Consider the following 19,931-nt stretch of genomic DNA (forward strand, 5'->3'; position numbering starts at 1 on the left):
ATATATATATATATATATATATATATATATATATATATATATATATATATATATATATATACATACACACACTTGACGCTTGATATAGATGCATACCTTTATATATATATATAGAAATATTTGTATATATATATATATATATATATATATAATTTATATATATATATATATATATATATATATATATAATTTATGGAATTTATATATATATGGAATCATGGCGAAACCCAAATCCTGATCCCTGTGTCGTAAGAGGCGACCAGGGTTGCGTCAGGAAGGGCATCCGGCGTAAAACCTGTGCCAAATCAGTATGCGGATCATAACGGATGATCCGCTGTGGCGACCCCTAACGGGAGCAGCCGAAAGATGAACAACATATATAAATATATATGTATATATATATATATATATATATATATATATATATATATATATATATATATATTGTTGCGGTTGAGGAAATTCGCAAACCACCATTCAGGTCCCGTAGGTGAGGTATCTCTGTAAGTACATGTGTAGTTAGCCCCAAACCCGTTGTTTAGAGGGAATAAATGTGATTCATTCAGGCTGCGACCCTTTAAGAAAGCCGTTTTTCTGTTCTATCTTTATTTTGAACCAACCACGTCTCAACCGCCATCACACAACAACCACCAACCGCAACGCCGCTTCACAACAACAACAATGCCAACAGCCATGACCTTTACCTTCACAGGTCGCTCCCGCAAACATCGCATCACCGCCATTCCAAGCGTCACCGTGGCCATGGACCAGCACTTTGGACCCTCCACCACCTTCGTCTCTCCTTCTGCGGCCATTCCCGCACCGCTTGTGGGCACCGAGCGTCAGGCTGTCCTGGACTCGTACAGGGCGCGCGCCGAGCCGCGGGTACAAAGTGCGGCCTTTCCGAGGAGAAGTCGGATCAGGAATGATACACGCCCACTTCTGATCCGTCCAATCAGCAAGCGTGGGGCGATTTGGCCCCGCCTCCAGGCGTGCCGGAGTGGAATCGATATATGCAAATTCGAGGATCAGGGGAGATTCACGCCCCTTTTTCTCCGTCCAATGGGCGAGCGTGGCTCCACCCCCGAGCTCGTTCTGATCCAGAAATTTGCATATGGGTTACCCTACACGACTATAAAGCGCCGAGCGCGGGGCGAATTCAGTGAGTGAGAGTTTTTCGGTCAAGGCGAGTTGGAGAAGAGTTGACAGTTTTGGGCTCGGGCGAGTTGGAGAAGTGTGGCAGCGAGAGAGTTTTTCGGTCAAGGGAGTTGGAGAAGAGTCAAGGCGAGTTGGAGAAGTGTGGCAGCGGCAGCGTGTGGCAGCAGCAGTCAAGTCGGGTCTGGAGGAGAGTCAGTCTGTCGCAGGTCGGAGTCTGTCGGGGTTCGGAGTCTGTCGGGGAGCTGCAGAGAGGGGAAGCCGGGAGCGCGGTCGAGGTCGCAGTGGAGTCGCTCGTCGCGGGACCCAAGCAAGCCAGCTATCCTCTTTCCCCAGAGCATCAACAATTCCCCCCTTCCCCCCCCCCCGTGCTGAGATAGTGCAAAAAGGGGGCCCCGTTCCCACCCCACTCCAAGCAGTGCCAACGAAACCCGCGAAGGAGCGCGGAGTCGGGGCACCGCCGCCACATTTGCGGCTCATCACAAGACACAGGTAGGCTCCACCCAGTCTCACGGCCCACAGGCCCCGTTTGTCCCCTTGTCGTTGAGGGTGGCCCTTTTCTTTTGCTTTTGAGTAAATGTGTTGTCGGCGCCGTCTGTAAAGTAAAACTGTGTAAGTGTTGCCGTGTGCTCGCGTAGTCGGTAGTAGATCTGCATTGTTGTGTTTCTTTTGTAACATCTGCTTTTGGTGCATAATTGTTGTAAATGTATATGTGTGCTTTCCGTGTGCCGCGGAATAAATGTGCATTATGTTGAACTGTTTTTCCCGTTTCGCTTCGTCTTTTCTTTAATTGATTCTCCATCTTGCTTCACGTAAAGGGTTGGTAGTGGGCTTAATACGCCCGATAATTAATCGGAACCGTCAAGGTCAACGATAACACCGCTCGGTTATCCCGATAGTACGGAACGGGTCGCTTAAGCGGCCCATGTCCGGAGTGGACCTGCGGTGAGGTGCGATCGCCCGGTCTACCCTCCGTGTGGGTACTTAGGTAGGTCGAATTTGGCGAACAACCCTATCCCACGCGGGGGGCCGATTGGCACGATCGTGGTGAGGCCGAAAGGCCCACCCGTGACTAGTTCCCGGCGTTCGTCCGAGAGGGTCACGACAGAATTGTCCGTCCGGTGGGCGACGTGCCGCGATTCGAGTTACGTGGCCGCTCGCACGCCGGCGGGCGCGAATTCGCAACAATATATATATATATATATATATATATATATATATATATATATATATATATATATATATATATATATATATAATTTTTGTATATATATATAATTTTTGTATATATATATAATTTTTGTATATATATATAATTTTTGTATATATATATATATATTTATGTATATATATATATATATATATATATATATATATATATATATATATATATATATATACACACACATACGCACACATATATACATACATACTTACTTTTACATATTATCCCTGGTGTTGGCTTAATGTTTAGGGTGGTGGACTTGGGATCCCTGGATCCTGAGTTCAAATGCCACTTGGCTGTTGAATTAATGCCAGGTGGGGTTGACTTTGCCTGTCTTCCTTCCGTGGTCGGCAAAATGAGTACCAGCTTGCTGGTATCCTGTGTCGGAGTGGCGACCCTTCCAGGATTGTGCCCAATAGCCAAGGAGGCTGCTTAAGCAGCACCAACGCTCTGCACAGAGTATGGTCCCAATGGATGGATATATATATATATATATATATATATATATATATATATATATATATATATATATGTGTGTCGATTCCCACCAGACTCCCCGGAATTGTAGGCGGTCGCACACAGATAATTCCGTGACGCGGCGGGTCGCTTAACCCACCGTGGACGCTAATAACTCAACCCGCGTGACCTCGGGTCCTCCCGTCTATGGGTTAATCGGGTTACCTAATTAATCACGTGGTTTAATTACTGGGAAAATATGCCCTTAGTACACCTTGTCCGAACCGGATCACTTTACCGGATCGGATGCAGCCGAGCAACACTGCCAAGGACGTACCGGATGAAAGGAACGGATCGTTGGGAATAAAGTCCCGGCTCGGCTCGGATTTGGACCATGCTGGATCAAGGGAAGAAAAGATAAAAACGAGCAGGGAACATTCCTAATGATAATTATTTATTTACAAGCAGTCGAGGAAAGCTATGTGGCACAGTGAAGATTTATTGGGGTGTGTTGTGCAGAGATAGAAAGAAGCGTGTGGTGTGACAATAAACAGGCAACTTACAAAAGGAGACACAGAGCAGACTTAGCATGGAAATAATAACGATAACAATGATAATCTTCTACAGTCTTACTTAAGCAGACAGGTGCCAGCACACACACACACACACACACACACACACACACACACACACACACACACACACACACACACACACACACACACGCTCACACACAGACACAGAACCCGATGTAGAGGGAGTTTTGCAACCGGGAGGGGTGGGGGGGGGGTTGAGGCTATGATCTCGGTATCTGTGCACCCGACAGCACAACGTGCCACCGATACGTTTCGGGGGGGGGGAGGGGGAGGTATGCTCTGGGGTGCGGTGCCCGACAGTGGGCGCATTGCCTCTGGCCCAAGCCGCACGTATGGAGACTGAGTTCGTGATGGAGGAGCTTGAGTGGAGAAGGGGCGGAGTCCAGAGGGTGAGGGTGGAGCAGTGCACGGGATTCGGTAGGCGAGTGGGGTCGACGTGGTGTGGGCGGAGACGAGGAGGCAGAGTCGAGGAGCAGGAGGCGGGTCGTAGTGGTGTCAATGAGGCGTGGGCGGAGACGAGAAGCAGGAACACACAGATTGTTTGGGCAAGAGGGACTGCCCTGACCTTTATAGGGCCCGCAGCATGGGGGGAAGGGCCATGCCGAATCCCAACGTCATCACCCGAATCGGGCGCTCCGATTGGCCCCGACCCCTCACGTGGCCCGCCAGCTTAGGCCGGAAACCGCCTCACTTCGTTTCCGGCAAGGCCACCCCAAACAGCGGCAATATTGCGCTCCGAACCCACGAGATGACATGAATTGCCCACACTGAAATTGGCCCGTGAATCATCCCGTAAAAACCCCCGGGCGATCGGTCGAGGGTCCCGCATGCCCGCTCGGGTGTTCGACCAGCGTCGATCAATGCGCTCGTTCCGTGCGCGCCAACGTGGCCCGCACTGTACATTCCCTGGCTCATTCGCAGCCTCACTGGCCTCAGAGACGAGAAGACGTTCACCATCCGTGGAGAATCCACCGCTGCCAGCGAGGACCGAAGGTACATCGCCATGGATAAATCCACGCACGTTTCACGAGCGGCATACGTGTCTGCTTTTGAGCACATTCCATACAGTGTGCGCGGTTCCGCCATTATGCACGTGGCCGGTGCTCGCGTTCACACGACTCCGCCAGCGTGTGCACGGGGCGAACACCAATATGCGTCGGATATTGAGGTTAAAAACAAGAACAAGCCACTTCTACCCACACACTCGTATCCTGCCCAATATGGCGTGGAGTCGGCTTTATTGGCCTCTGTACGTGTTTCTTGCAGCGTGGGTGTCATGCTGGCCGTGTTTCCTGTGCCGTAAAAAACAGCATTCGTGCAGCCTCTGAAGAGGTATTTACTTGCATGCCTTTCTAATGCAATCGGCAATTCTCCCCAGACCATTGGAAGCTCCAGTCAATAGTCCAGCACCAATGAGCGCACATCACTCGTCGCACACGCCGGATTTAGGGCTCGCCTGGGAACGAGAATCTCTGGGCAGCGGATCCCTCACTGCGGCCATTACTGCATCATAATTCATCACTTTTTCTCTTTCAACAGATTGCTCTCAATTCGACCTTTCCTTCATACCTTTAGTCTGTGGGCTCATGTAAAAAAGCAATATTTTGGGTAGATTCTTGGCACCCGTGTTTAAAAACATCGATAAACTTCACTGATTCAGAAAAAAAAGGGTGCCAGTTTTTCTATAAGCTTTTCGGGCCTCCATTTTGAATTTTAAAATGGCTGCCGTTTTTATATTACCCTATATGTATGATTTTTCGGTATTTAACGTTATTTTGAACATATAATTCAAAGTGTGTGCAAATAGAGTTTGGGTACCAAATGCATTCTAGTTGAGACAACATCTGAACTCTGTCTGCATGGATATCAACAGGTTTGATGTTAATGTCAAGAAATATTGGTATGAATGTGACACTTATTACTGGTATCTGACGAATATTTTCTGCTTGTAATATGATGCACATCCACTGTGAACCAAATAACTTACTGCTTTATTTCAGAAGACCAAAAATGCACAGTGGACATCCCATCCTATAAAATACTTAAGGCATTGAAATTTATGGCAACTTGTTAATTTCACTTATGGTTATGATTCCAGATTAACCATGGCGTCCTGTGGAGAACCATCATGTAAGAAGCGTGCAACTAAACCTTCCATTGACTTTCGAATCTGCTTGTTGTGTCAAGAAGTGATTGGCATGCATGAGTTTGCCTACACCAACAAAATTCTCATGGCACCAGATGGTCTATTCATCCCACTACAGACAAGAGCACAGTGATAAAGTTTCTGGAAGATCTGGTGGCCAATGACACAGCTCAAGCTTCTGCACAACCTGCCGAGTTTGGAGAGGGATCTGAGACATGTCTTGCAGTTGATGGAATGGGAGTGGTATAGGAATTAATGGCAGTCAAAAATTTCAAGACTTGCAAAGAACTTGCTACATTCTTTGTCACACTCATTGACTCAAAGGCTCGTGGATATTGACAAGTGCGAGTTATATTTGATAATTACACCAAGAATGCACCACTGAAGGAGCAGACTAGAGCGGCGGAAAGGCAAGCTGAAGGGAACTAAATCCTATATTGTTCAAGACTCAACAGGCATCAAAGACAAAAAGATGTTTCTCGCCAGCAGCAGCACAAAGGATTCACTAACTCTCTACCTTTCCCATCAGCTCATCCACTACAGTACCGTCAAGGTTATGACTGCAACACGGAAAGAGGTCATGACGAATTATGAAGTTGAAACAATGACCGGTGTCAGCACACAGGAAGAGGTGGACACTTATAATTTATAATGCTGTAGAAGTTGCGAGCAATGGAATGAATGTCCACATATATTCACAAGACGCTGATGTGCTACTTTTGGCTCTACGGAGAACACCACTACTTGGCAACCATTCTGCACGAATCATGGGCACAAGCGAAAGACGACGGAAAGTCTTCCTACAGCCTATATATGACAAGCTTGGCCCAGAGAAATCAGCAGCTTTGATCAACTGGCATGCTCTCACAGGCTGTGATACCACAGGACATATCCAAGGGAAGGGAAAGAAGGGGTGCTTTACAACTTTCCTGAAGGCAAGCCCTATCATTCTGAGAGCACTAGCTGACCTTGGCGAAGCGGATGAGCCATCTGAAGAAGTTCTTCGTGGTTGTGAAGTTTCTTTGCTCTCTTTTCTCTCCAGTTGGAGTCCACTTTGGGCAAGCAAAGATGCTGAGATGGTTTTTGGTTAAGCAACTCACAGATGAACAAGGAGTTGACAAACTGCCACCGACTCAGGGAGCATGGATTGAACATATACACCGTGCCCATGTCCAGTGTAATATCTGGCGCCAGGATATGGTATTGAACCCAACTTTTCTTGACCCTTTGACCTTGGGGTGGCGAAACCAAGACGAAAAGATACTGATTGTTCTTTCTCAGGTTGCACCAGCTCCAGTCTCAGTGCTGCAGTTCATCAGGTGTAACTGTGAGAAATCAAAATGTTCAAGAAGGTGCTCATGCAGAGGAAACGGTGCGGTCTGTACTGAACTTTGCAAATATGGTGGGGAAGGCGACAACTGTACGAACATAACACCACCAAGGATTGGCGAAAATCGAGAAGATGATTGAAGCAATTGACCGTTTTTACAGCCATTTTTCCCTGCTGTGCAGGGGTTAGGCTTTTTCTTGAGGCAATGTTTTATGGCCGGATGCCCTTCCTGACGCCAACCCTGGTCGCCTCTTACGACACACAGGGATATGGTACACCTATTCTAACCGGGGCATACACCGCGCCCAGTACACTGGCACTCATTTCGCCGACCTCGGAAGGATGACAGGCTGAGTCAACCCCCTGGTGTTAATTCAGCAGCCAACGGGGCTTGAACTCAGGACACTGGGATCCCAAGCCGCTGCCCTATCCACTGTGCCAACACCAGGCTACAAGATGATTGAAGCAATGACAATTATAAATGTTTAATCAGTAATATTGACACTCCTGATTCATACATGTAGCATTTTCATACCTTTGAAAAAAAAATTATCCATCTTCTAATCGTATAACCGCCCAGATAAATTTATATTGAATTACATGCTCTATATTATTTCTGTTTAATGTTTTGGAGGATTGGCAAAGAGTGTTCCAATCATAAATATGTTGTTATTATTGGAATCCTCCTGTGCCAAAACATATGATTAGACACCAAAAACATCTTATGTCTATTGGTTCAAAAGTAATGACATTTTACATAGAAAAACGCCGAAATCAGGCTGCCATCTTGATTTTTTTCCCAATATTTAGAGTATTTCTAGTGCTCTAAGTTTGCTTCTAATGAATTTTTGTCCCCTTTATATGAGTTGAGATAAAATAAAATAAATATTGTATGGCATTTGAATGAATAGTTATGGTTAATTTGTAATATTATTTTAAAAAGATTTTCGGTGGTGGCCATTTTGAAATTCTAAATGGAGGCCCTAAATGTTAATGGAAAAACTGGCACCCTTTTTTTTTCTAAACCAGTGAAGTTTCTAGATGCGTTTAGACATGGGTAACACGAATCTACCTCCCAAAAATGACAAATCCAGAAAATGTTACATAAGCCCACGGACTACTTGTCTAAAAAAATCCAACTGTTACCGCATTTCTTCTCTCCATTCTCTTTATTTGCCTATATTGCATCCCTCAAGAAATGTCTTCAGTCGCATTTCTGAACTAAAATATTTTTTAAACCCCAGTTTGCTATGAATGTTCGTTTTCCTTCAATCGTAATTTTTTTCCAACCTCAGTGCCAACTCACCCCTCTCACCCCTCTCACCCCTCTCACCCCTCCCCCTCAAAGCAACCATCACGCTCTCCCCCCGACAAGCTTCCCTCTCATGTTTCTCAAAAACTCTCCCCCTCACCTTTCTCCCTCAACTCTCCCCACTCACCCTTCTCCCACCATTCTCCTCCCTCACTCACCCTTCTCAAAGTTGCCCCCCCTCACATTCACAAAACTGCTTCCTTCCCCTGGCCTCTCTCCTCCATCTCATCACTCCACCTCCTCAAATCCTCAACTGCCTTCTGCCACCTCTTTTTACTCCCCACTGTGCCTCAACCCAGCACCACAGAACCTTTTCTCCTCCTCATCCGACCCCTCCCCTAGCTCTTCTGCAACCCCCCCACACTATTTCTACAACCCTCCATACCTCCCCCCTCCTCCCTTTTCCTCCCCCTCCCCTCCCATCCCCTGCACCCAAAGTCTCGTCCCCTTCCTCTTCATTAACAGTGTGTACCTCAAATATCCGGGGCCTTCGCTCAAATCTGACAGATCTTTCCAGACAGGTTGCAACTGACAAACCAGACATAATCTGCCTAACAGAAACTTTCCTTCCTCAAGACGTCTCTGACTCCCAAGTATCTCTCCCCGGTTACTCCCTCCTCCGGTACGACAGACCTCAGCCTCATCTTGGTGGAGGAGTTGCTCTCTTCATCAAAGACTATTCCTCACTCTCCATGCACGGCCCTCACTCCCCCACACCCTCAGGAATACCTCTGGCTACGGCTTCCCATCCACTCCCACCTCATGTTTATATGTGCACTGTACCGTCCACCAAACGGTGATGACTCCATTTACACCTGACTTTCCGAAAACATGAACCTTGTCTATCTTCTCATTCAAACTCTCTATTCCTCATATGTGGTGACTTCAATTGTCATCATGCCAGTTGGCTAGGTGTGGGTACCTCTCTCACCTGACATGGCACCTCAGCAAAAGCTTTCTGCGACTCATTGGGACTGACTCAATCGGTCTATTTCCCGACGCGGGTCTCAACCAACAGTACTCTGTCTGTTCTCGATCTGATCTTGTCAAATTTCACTGAAAATATCTGCTGTTCTTCCTCTGCTCAAATCGGTTCTTCTGACCACGTGCTTGTCAAAGTGGACATCTCTCTGGCTGTTATCAGAGAACCACCTCAGCGCCGTCGAGTCTGGCATTTCACTCAAGCCGACTGGCAGGGTCTCCGAGCAACCATCAAACTTCGAGACTGGTCTCCCATCACTACTTTCTCCAACATCAATTTATCCTGGGAATTCTTTCAAAGAAACTTGCTCTCCCTCATGCATAGATTTATCCCCTCTTGTCTTCAGTTGTCCTAACCTTCCTCTCACCCATGGTCACTGAAGCTTGTGGTGAGGCAATTATTGTGAAACAACTTGCCTTTGCCTCATGGAAAGCAAACCAAACTGAGGGCAATCTCAATTCCTTCCACAAAGCTTGGAAAAAGTGTGTATCTACCCTCAGGAGAGCCAGAAAACAACATCTTTCTCATCTCAAGTTTGAACTCACAAATCTCTCAGCCTCCTCCAAATCCTGGTGCCGTCTCATCAAATCTGTTTCTGGTGTATGTTCCCCCTTCATCCCTTCCCTCACCTCAAATGGCCGCACTGCTGACACTGCACGTGAAAAGGCTGAATGCCTAAGCTCGGTGTTTGCAGCTAAATCTTGTCAGAAACCCTTTGCTTTCTGTACCTACCTCACCCAGTCACACCCAACTGTTCCTGGACTCTGTGTCCTTTTCTTCTAAGTGGAGAGCTTGCTGGCAAACCTCGACTCGGATTCTGCAACTGGTCCAGACTGCATCAGCCCTCGTGTACTAAAAACCTGCTTCTCTGCTCTTGCTCACCCTCTCTCTGTTCTATTCACTCCCTCATTTTCTCAAGGTCATCTGCCATCTGCTTGGAAATCAGCAAACTTGACCGCCCTGCATAAAAAAGGTACAAAAACAGATCCCTGCAACGACAGACCAATCAGCCTTCTCCAAATCATCAGCAAGGTTATGGAATCCATCATCGCTTCAGACATTAAATCCTTCCTCTTCTCCAATGGCTTGATTTCCGATAATCAATTTGGATACAGACCAGGTCACTCTACCCTGGATATTCTGCTTCTGCTCTCCCAACAATGGATGGAGGTCCTCAATGCCAGAAAGGAAATCTGAGCCATATCCCGGGACATATCACGTTCTTTTGACATGGTCTGTCACCCTGCACTACTCACCAAACTCTCTTCCCATGGTATCCAAGGCCATTTCCACTCATGGCTCGCAGACTTCCTCTCCTGTCGCACTCACCGTGTGGTCCAAAATGGAATTCTCTCATCCCCTCTTCCTGTCCAGCTGGAGTTCCTCAAGGCAGCGTTCTGGGCCCTGTTCTTTTTCTGGTTTTAATCAATGATCTCTCCCACTCTCTGGAAAATCCTCTTTATCTCTTTGCTGATGACTCCACCCTCTGTCATCCCATCTGTCATCCCTCAGATCGACAAGCCGCAGCTTCTTTGCTCTCTACAGATTTGGATAAAGTCACAAACAGGTCCAACACGTGGAACATGTCATTCAATCCTGAGAAATCTCACACTCTCACTATTTCTCCGAAAGGACCGTTTGGAACCCCCCCCCCATATACTTTCTCACCAATCCTCTGGAAGAAGTCCTTTCATTCAAGCTTCTGGATCTCACTATCTGCCATTATCTTTTCTGGGAAACCAACATTTCCAACCTGGCCTCCAAAGCCAGTTGCCGACTGGGAATCCTCCGTCGTGCAAAGTCCTTCCTCAGCCCACCTGAGCTCCTGACCACATACAAAGTTTTCATCCACAGCCTGATGGAGTACTGCTCTCCCTGGGTACTGGGCTGGTGCTCCTGCCTCTCAACTTTCTTGGCTTCATGCTGTGGAAAACAAGGTATTGAGGATCATTTGTATCTCCCGAGATGAGGCTGAGTCTTTGGCCTCTCACTCTCTCACCGCAGGCAGGTCGGTGGTCTTTCTGTCTTCGAACATTTCCTCTCCGGTCTCACCCCCCCCCCCTGCTGTGTCTGCGGTTTGTCCCCACTATATTTCTGCAGGGCAGTCAAGGTGCACCAACAACCCCCTTCTGGTAAAACTACCAAAATCACGAATCACTGCTCACCTTCACTCTTTCATTCCTCTTTTTCCGCACATTTGGAATAAACTCCCACACTCTCCTCAATCCCATTCTTCCCTCCAGGCTTTCAAAACAGCCGTTCACTGCCACCTCTTATCTTCCCCCATCCAAAGCCTCAATGTTTTCTACCCTCGTTAATTCACCCCAAACCCACCTCCTTCAAATTCCCTGCCTTCCTTCCTGAACATCCCTGTGATGTCCATCTTGTATACCCAGTGTTCCCCGCCCCATCCCTTTCCCTTCCACAGATCTCCTTATATCTCTGCTCCCCACTGTTTTGTCCTTCCTTCTCCTGTCCCTCTTGTCTCATGCCCCCTTTGCTGTGTGTTGTTAGCTCTCATACGAGCCTCATCAATGCATACAAAAAAAAAGTCTCCCAGCACCCCGGTGGAGGTTTACATCAGGGTTTATACACACAATTTCCTTAACCATAATCCCCAACTAATTATGACCATTCACCACCCCCTGTATGGTGCACATACAAACAAGACATCCTTAAACTGACGTGTCCATCAAGATGAACTCATTACATCAAGATGGGCAAACTACTCGTACGTGGACCATGTTACTCAAAACATTCCTTTCTGCTCTTTGGTAATATCTAACCCTTCCCCCACCCCCCACAAACGTAACAATACATCTCCTTTTAATGGCCACAATTATTTCAAACTTCTTGCTGGCCAGGGAAAGATTGACCAAAGTCTTTCATGAGCTGGCTGGCCAGGCCTAACGTTCAATTAAGGTTCGGGCAGGAATCTGTAATTTGTGCAGGGTGCCAGCGATAGCTCACCTACCTTTTTGAAAAGACACTGTAAGATCTTTAACGCCCAGCAACTAATGCCGGCAGACGGGCACGCAGTTTAACCTCCATCTGAGGGATGGTACATACATTGAATCACCTTTGCTACGAGACACCCAGATGACAGTTTGTAGCTGGGGTGAGATTTGAACCCAGGCGAGACAGCTTGGAGGTGAGTGTGCGTATCTCTCAGCCATCCATTTAAAATATCTCCTCAAGAAAATGTAAATTAAAAGATCGAAACATCACTCAAAATGTTTTTCTCCCACAAGGATTCTTGATGTGAAATTTGAAAAAAAATGTTGAAGTTCCAAGTAAGACAGTTAGCAAACTCGAAGGGCATTCAGTAGAGCTCATACCACTGCCACGCAATGCCTGATCCATGAGAACATATCAGGCCCAATACATTTTGAGATATCGTGCTATATGTTAGTTTAGCACTATCTCTCAATGGTGAAGAATCACTGAAAAAATTCTCAGATCCTTATGAGGATCTTCACCAAAATGGAATCAATTCTTCCTTGTCACACACCCGTGTCCACAAAGTTTTGTCCAAATCCGTCCACAACTTTTTGAGATATCCTGTACACAAACAAACAAACAAGAAGACGACATCGTGCAAAGCACGATACTTGCAAGATCCAAAAAACAAATTTGACCTCAGAAATAATTGGTGGTTGAATTCAATGACCAAATATGCAAATCCTCTTCAAATTCCAAGTGAATCAGATGAAAAATGACAATTTTAGAAATTCGGCCTATGTTGATCGTTTGGCCCCTGTTGATCTCAAAAATAATTGGCTGGTTGAATTCAGTGACCTGAAATATAAATCCTCTTCAAATTTCAAGTCAATCAGATGAAAATTGAGGATTTTGGAAATCTCACCGAAGTTGTTGACTTTTTGCCTATGTTGACCTTTTGACCTAAAAACAAGAGGCTTCTTCCTTTGACAAACTCTACCACGTGGTGAAGTTTCGTGAAGATCGGTTGAAATTTGTGACCTGCAGGCGACAAACAGACAAACAGACAAACAGACAGACAGAATAACAAAATCGAGTGACCAATATACTTAAGAAATCTTAGATTTTGGAAACAATCAAACAGACATGGAGGGGTGAAAACATAACCTCCTTCACCTTTAGTGGCGGAGGTAACAAATATGGATGACATGATTCCAATAATTGATTGGTATATTATATCACGTGTCTCTCCAAAGCAGATATCTAGACACAGGTTTGTAAGTGATGTTCGTGAACAATTGTCCCCCGGTCGAGTAAAACCCACCTGGACCAACCGAAAACCGGGGGAGCACAACATGACAGTGCCATTATCCAAGTGAAGGAGACTCCAATGAGTGCGTGCGATGTGCCAAACCGAAAATTACCCATTGGTTTGCAAATCACGATGTAACGCTCCACAGCCAGGACCACGAGGGACCACAGCGCCATCTCACCTGCCCAGGGAAAAGGTGGTTGTGGAAGAGGGTTGGGGTGTGTGGAAGTAAAGGAGACAGTGCCAGAGTTCAGTTGCAAGAGTCCTAAAGCAAGCCGTTCTCTTGACCCTCAGTTAACTAAATCTGACAAAAACATAACCAACCTGAAAAACCAAATAAGGACAAAAATATCTGCACAGAAAACCGTGAATTGAGCTCATTGATTGAAAATGGGAAGAGTGTGTTGTGGAGGTAAACATGCAGGGAGCCTTGTCAATGCAATTTTGGGGCATTGGAGGTACGACTCTCAGACGTCCTTGTTTGTGGGGATAACGTGTGGAAGGAAGACATGCAGACAGCCTTGGCAATGAGAACTGAATGTCCTTATCATCTCCTTGGATTTCTTTTTAAAGTACTGAAGGGAAGCTGGACCTTGAAGAGACGTGACAGTAAATATTCTTGCTGCACATGCTGCAAACCGTCAAGTAGTGTGTTGACGCTTAACCCCTTCATTGCTTCATGATGTGGCACATGGAACTACATGCTCATCGACCTGCAGGTACAAGTCTAAAATCAGTCATGGTACATAGAAAGCCGACGTGGGCAATACTCATGAGTTGCATCGACTAAGGTGGATATCAAGCGACCTTGATAAACCAAAATTACGACCTCATATGTACTGTACCTTGATATAACATACTGTACAGTCGATACTCCACAGCAGCAAACGTGAGTAAAGGAGTTGCGGCAGTTTTGGAAGTCATTATTCTGCTTGTTCAGTTAATTAGCTTCTCTGGAATTGGAATTACAGATAAGGTATTGTCATCGTGCACCGTCTGTCCGTCTCCTATTTTGACTTCTTCGACCAAACAGCTGGGCCGATCCGGCTGAAATTTGGCAGCAATGTTCTGCTCCCGACTGGCAATGAGGATTGCAAGGATCCTGGTCACGTGACTTTAAGCAGGTCAAAGTGGCGGTAGTGAAAACACCTTCACAAATCCTCTTCTCCAAACCCACCAGTCAGAATGCTACCAAATTTGGATGAAAACATTAGGACGCGGTCCTGATGTGAAATTACAGATGCCATGCTGATCACGTGACCGGAAGTGTCAAAATGGTGGACCTCGTAAATGTTTGGGAAAATCTCATAAATTCCTTCAAAAATCTTCTTCTCCAGACCCACCAGTCAGAATGCTACCAAGTTTGGGTTACATAAGGCCAGAGACCAGATAAGCTGCAGGTCCATTGGTCTGATTTTTGTTCAATGCTGTCTTCTTTGTATAAATGGCATCACGTACAATTGTCCAGCACATACTGAGCGTTTGTTATATCATCGATTATATTGGCCAAAAGTAAGAGGTATCAAACATCAAGCTCCTTCTCGCTGGTGGAGAAACTTCAGGTAGTCTTTGGAGTGTGGGGGTTTATGGAATCAGAGTGCACACATTGTAAGTAAATAATTAGAGAGCTAGAAACGAGATTAAATCCTCAACTCCGGGAGTACTGATGAAATGGGGTATTTTGCCATGAAAGGTGATGGCAGTTTAAAAGGCAACTGCGTGAGTGCTGTACACAAGGTAATTTGAGACACAGGTGTAAATATTGACATCTCAGCACCTTCAACTACTGTATGGTTTTTGAACCGCCTACCCTGGGTTCGAATCCCAACACAGCTATAAACTGTCATCCCGGTGTTCCACAGGCAGGGTGATTCTTCAATGGATGTGCCATAACTCGCATGGACGTTAAACTGGGCCTCTCGTCTGCCGGTATTAGTTGGTATTGGTTGACACCCTGACCAAATTTCAAATGTATGCCCGAACCTACAGGGAGGGGGCACTGCATCAGCGGTAGAGCCATGTTTGATTTGTCCGTTGTCTATTAATATCCTTGAAATCCATTACCACTGGCATGTGAAGCAAAATGTGGGATTATTTCACCTTTTCTGTCTGTCTGTCTGTCTGTCTACAACTGTCTATTTTTGATTGGGGAACAACTTGGTTTCAATTGAATGTTATATTTTGAAAACGAATCAGAAAGCAAACCTGCAGTTTAGCAGTTCTGTACTTTGGCTGTGAATTTGTCTCAATCGAACTTGCGCGGACCAATGGGGAATTCTTGATTTGGGACACTGTTGGAGTAAGATCATGTTTTAGTCCATCTGTCTGCCTGCCTGTCAGTCAAACAAAAGTTAAATCATTCCAAACTGGAATCTTACTGTTTTTAGGGATGTCATAAAGGACACAAACAACAGGCGTGAAAAACTCATTTTAATGTGTTAAATATGGTGGTGTATAAGACACTGCCTCAACGGTGGTAAACTTCCATATTGTTTTTTTTTCCCACAACCATTAACATCTTTATTTTATTTCAATTGAATTATATGCATAAACAATGTAAAACAGAAATTTCCTTTTTGTCAATTTCAAAACCTTCCGTTTAGCAGTTTTTGGACAAAATTTTATGGCATTTTACGTCATCTCGACCAATCAAATTTGTCGTTCGCAGACGCTGCCCATGTCCTCGTTTCTCAAGACTGTGCAGGGTAAGGTGTTCTATGAACTCTCTTGTTTGAATTGCATTCACATCCACTGTTGTGTTTGCCTTGCATGTGATTTACGTACAAGCTCCTCCATGAGTCGTGTGGCATCTTTAACATCCACCTGCTAATGCTAACAGACGAGACATCCAGTTTAACGTCCATCCGAGGGAGGACACACACATTGCGGAAACGCCCTGTCGGTGAAACACCAGGATGGCAAGTTATAGCTGGGTTGGGATTCAAACCCAGGCGAATGCGCCTTCCCAGTCCACATGAACCGGAGGCCAATTACATGAAGCAGAATACAGTAAAATGTGGAGGAGGAGGAGGAAGCCATTAAAGAGGTAGTGGAGAGGAGTTGTACAAAGAAAGGAATTTTTTTCTGAGTTGAATAAGGAAGTCGACAAGTGTACGAGACAATCACACGCAGGTAGGTACAAGCTCAGGTGAAGGGGAGGACACAAGACAAGTGTACGAGACACACGCAGGTAGGTAGGTACAAGCTCAGGTGAAGGGGAGGACACAAGACAAGTGTATGAGACACACATGCAGGTAGGTACAAGCTCAGGTGAAGGGGAGGACACAAGACAAGTGTACGAGACACTCACATGCAGGTAGGTACAAGCTCAGGTGAAGGGGAGGACACAAGACAAGTGTACGAGACACTCACATGCAGGTAGGTACAAGCTCAGGTGAAGGGGAGGACACAAGACAAGTGTATGAGACACTCATACTGAGCTAGGTACAAGCTTGGGTGGAGGGAAGGTCATGAGACAAGTTTACGAGACACTCACAGGCAGGTAGGTACAAGCTCGGGTGGAGGGAAGGTCATGAGACAAGTTTATGAGACACTCACACGCAAGTAGGTACAAGGTAGGGTGAAGGGAAGGTCACGAGACAAGTGTATGAGACACTCACACTGAGCTAGGTACAAGCTTGGGTGGAGGGAAGGTCATAAGACAAGTTTACGAGACACTCACAGGCAGGTAGGTACAAGCTTGGGTGGAGGGAAGGTCATAAGACAAGTTTACGAGACACTCACAGGCAGGTAGGTACAAGCTCGGGTGGAGGGAAGGTCATGAGACAAGTTTACGAGACACTCACAGGCAGGTAGGTACAAGCTCGGGTGGAGGGAAGGTCATGAGACAAGTTTATGAGACACTCACACGCAGGTAGGTACAAGCTCGGGTGGAGGGAAGGTCATGAGACAAGTTTATGAGACACACATGCAGGTAGGTACAAGCTCGGGTGGAGGGAAGGTCATGAGACAAGTTTATGAGACACTCACACGCAGGTAGGTACAAGCTCGGGTGGAGGGAAGGTCACAAGACAAGTGTACGAGACACTCACACGCAGGTAGGTACAAGGTAGGCTGAAGGGAAGGTCACGAGACACTCACACACAGGTAGGTACAAGGTAGGGTGAAGAGAAGGTCACGAGACACTCACACACAGGTAGGTACAAGGTAGGGTGAAGAGAAGGTCACGAGACAAGTGTACGACGTGGGCACGAGATATATATATATATATATATTTTTTACCAACAAGAGACAAATCGATGGAAGTTTTACAATCACAGAATGGATGACATCAAAATCGACCTGCAAATCCTCGGACAGGTCACGATGCACTCGTGAAGCCCTTCATATACCTCTGACCTCCAAAGGTGGCGAAGAATCCCTCGAAGTAGCACGTGGTGCTTCCCAGCACGAAGTAGCCGTTCATGGACGTGTACATGGTCGTGGTGAAGCCGAGCACGATCATCAAGAGGTTCGCCGCCGCCAGGTTGAGCAGGATGAAGTTGAGCGCCGTCCGTAACTTCTTGTGCCGGATGGTCACGAAGAGGGTCAAGAAGTTGACGGGGAAACCGGTGACGATGAGGAAGAACATGTAGGCAGCCAGAGCCGAGTACTTCCATGGTTCGGCCAAGTAGTACTGCGGGGAGAGAAAGGGGCTTCGCACGACCCCGGTCTTGTTGCTCATTGGTACATAGAAGTTTGTTCCCTCCGTGCCGTTCATGATTATTAAAGAGAGCCAACTAACTGTGTGTGTGTGTGTGTGTTTATATGTATATATATATAGATATATTTGTATGTTTTGATAAACTTTAAATGAGCCTGCACCGAAATTGCGCGCCGTTTTTTGGTCCAAGTCGCTTGTTCAGGTCGTTGTGCGAGAAGTTCCACACGAACCGCCAATAAATGGCCGTTCCGGCCGCGACGACTTGCTCGGTGTCAGCAAAAAAATATTAAACAAAGGGACACAATCCGGACAGGGCGGACATCCGATTATGTTATGGATTAATACACCAATCGGATTTCGGGGAAACTGCTGAATCCTTTTTCTGTACGTATGGAGAGTCTCGGCTTTAATGGGATTTTTTCCCCCCTCCATCCTCATCCTGTTTCAATCCGATGGGATTTATGGAGAAAGGTTGGGGTCCATCATGCCCTCCTTGCTTGGGGGTCGTGCTGAGGTTGGTTCAAGTTCACCTCAAGGTTTAATATGTTGGGTTAGTACAAGTTTTACTACAGCACGACTAAAACTACCACTACTTGGTGTTTATTTTTTTAACCACCTCAACGATACTATTATTACTGTCGCGGTCGCCCAGGGAACGTTTTTGACCGAAGTCTTTCACGAGCCGGGTGGCCAGGTCAGACATTCCGCTGTACGTGACAGGTATTTGTATTTTGGTTCACAGTCCCGACGATAACATGCCGACTCTTTCCGAAAAGCACCGGACGACCCTCAACGTCGAACAACAAACGATCGGTGCTGAAAGATGGGTCCAACGAGTTAACCAATCCATCCTCAGCAGGTTCTCCACACACACATTGATATGTTTACCGTGAATAAACCAGTATATTCAGTGATCACAGTATTTATGATGATCAAAGTGCTTACAGTGATCGCAGTAGTTCCAATGATCACATTACTGACAGTGATCACAGTATTTACGGTGATCACAGTACTTACAGTGATCGCAGTATTTACAGTGATCACATTACTGACAGTGATCAAAGTGCTTACAATGATAACAGTATTTACAGTGATCACAGTATTTACAGTGATGACATTAGTTATAGTGATCAAAGTGCTTACAATGATCACAGTATTTACAGTGATCGCAGTTTTTACTGTGATCACATTACTTACAGTGATCAAAGTGCTTACAATGATCACAGTATTTACAGTGATCACAGTATTTACAGTGATGACATTACTTATAGTGATCACAGTGTTTACGGTGATCGCAGTATTTACGGTGATCACATTACTTACAGTGATCACAGTATTTATGGTGTTCGCAGTATTTACAGTGATCACAGTATTTACAGTGATCACATTACTTAGAGTGATCACAGTATTTACAGTGATCACATAACTGACAGTGATCACAGTATTTACAGTGATCACATTACTTTCAGTGATCACAGTATTTACAGTGATCACATAACTGACAGTCATCACAGTATTTACAGTGATCACATTACTTACAGTCATCACAGTATTTACAGTGATCACATTACTTACAGTGATCAAAGTGCTTACAATGATAACAGTTTTACGGTGATCGCAGTTTTTACTGTGATCACATTACTTACAGTGATCAAAGTGCTTACAATGATCACAGTATTTACAGTGATGACATTACTTATAGTGATCACAGTGTTTACGGTGATCGCAGTATTTACGGTGATCACATTACTTACAGTCATCACAGTATTTACAGTGATCACGTTACTTACAGTGATCACAGTATTTATGGTGTT

The 19,931-nt window shown here is 45.7% G+C and overlaps 1 protein-coding gene across 1 annotated transcript in view; it reads right to left on the reverse strand.

Annotated features, from left to right (window-relative positions):
- The window catches only part of RHO (rhodopsin), a 45,012-nt gene extending 25,891 nt beyond the window's left edge, over positions 1-19,121 (reverse strand). Inside the window, exons 1-2 of the mRNA XM_085899493.1 lie at positions 17,814-19,121; positions 13,467-13,635 (exon numbers count right to left, since the gene is read on the reverse strand). Coding sequence (XP_085755619.1) covers positions 13,467-13,635; positions 17,814-18,174 — 530 coding nt within the window. The 5' untranslated portion in view covers positions 18,175-19,121. The remainder of the gene's footprint in view (positions 1-13,466; positions 13,636-17,813) is intronic.
- Between the last annotated feature and the right edge of the window lie 810 nt (positions 19,122-19,931).

This window comes from Eptatretus burgeri, chromosome 10, assembly GCF_056783735.1.
Source record: "Eptatretus burgeri isolate ZD-2024b chromosome 10, Ebu_testis_v1, whole genome shotgun sequence".
In the NCBI taxonomy this organism is placed as follows: domain Eukaryota; kingdom Metazoa; phylum Chordata; class Myxini; order Myxiniformes; family Myxinidae; genus Eptatretus; species Eptatretus burgeri.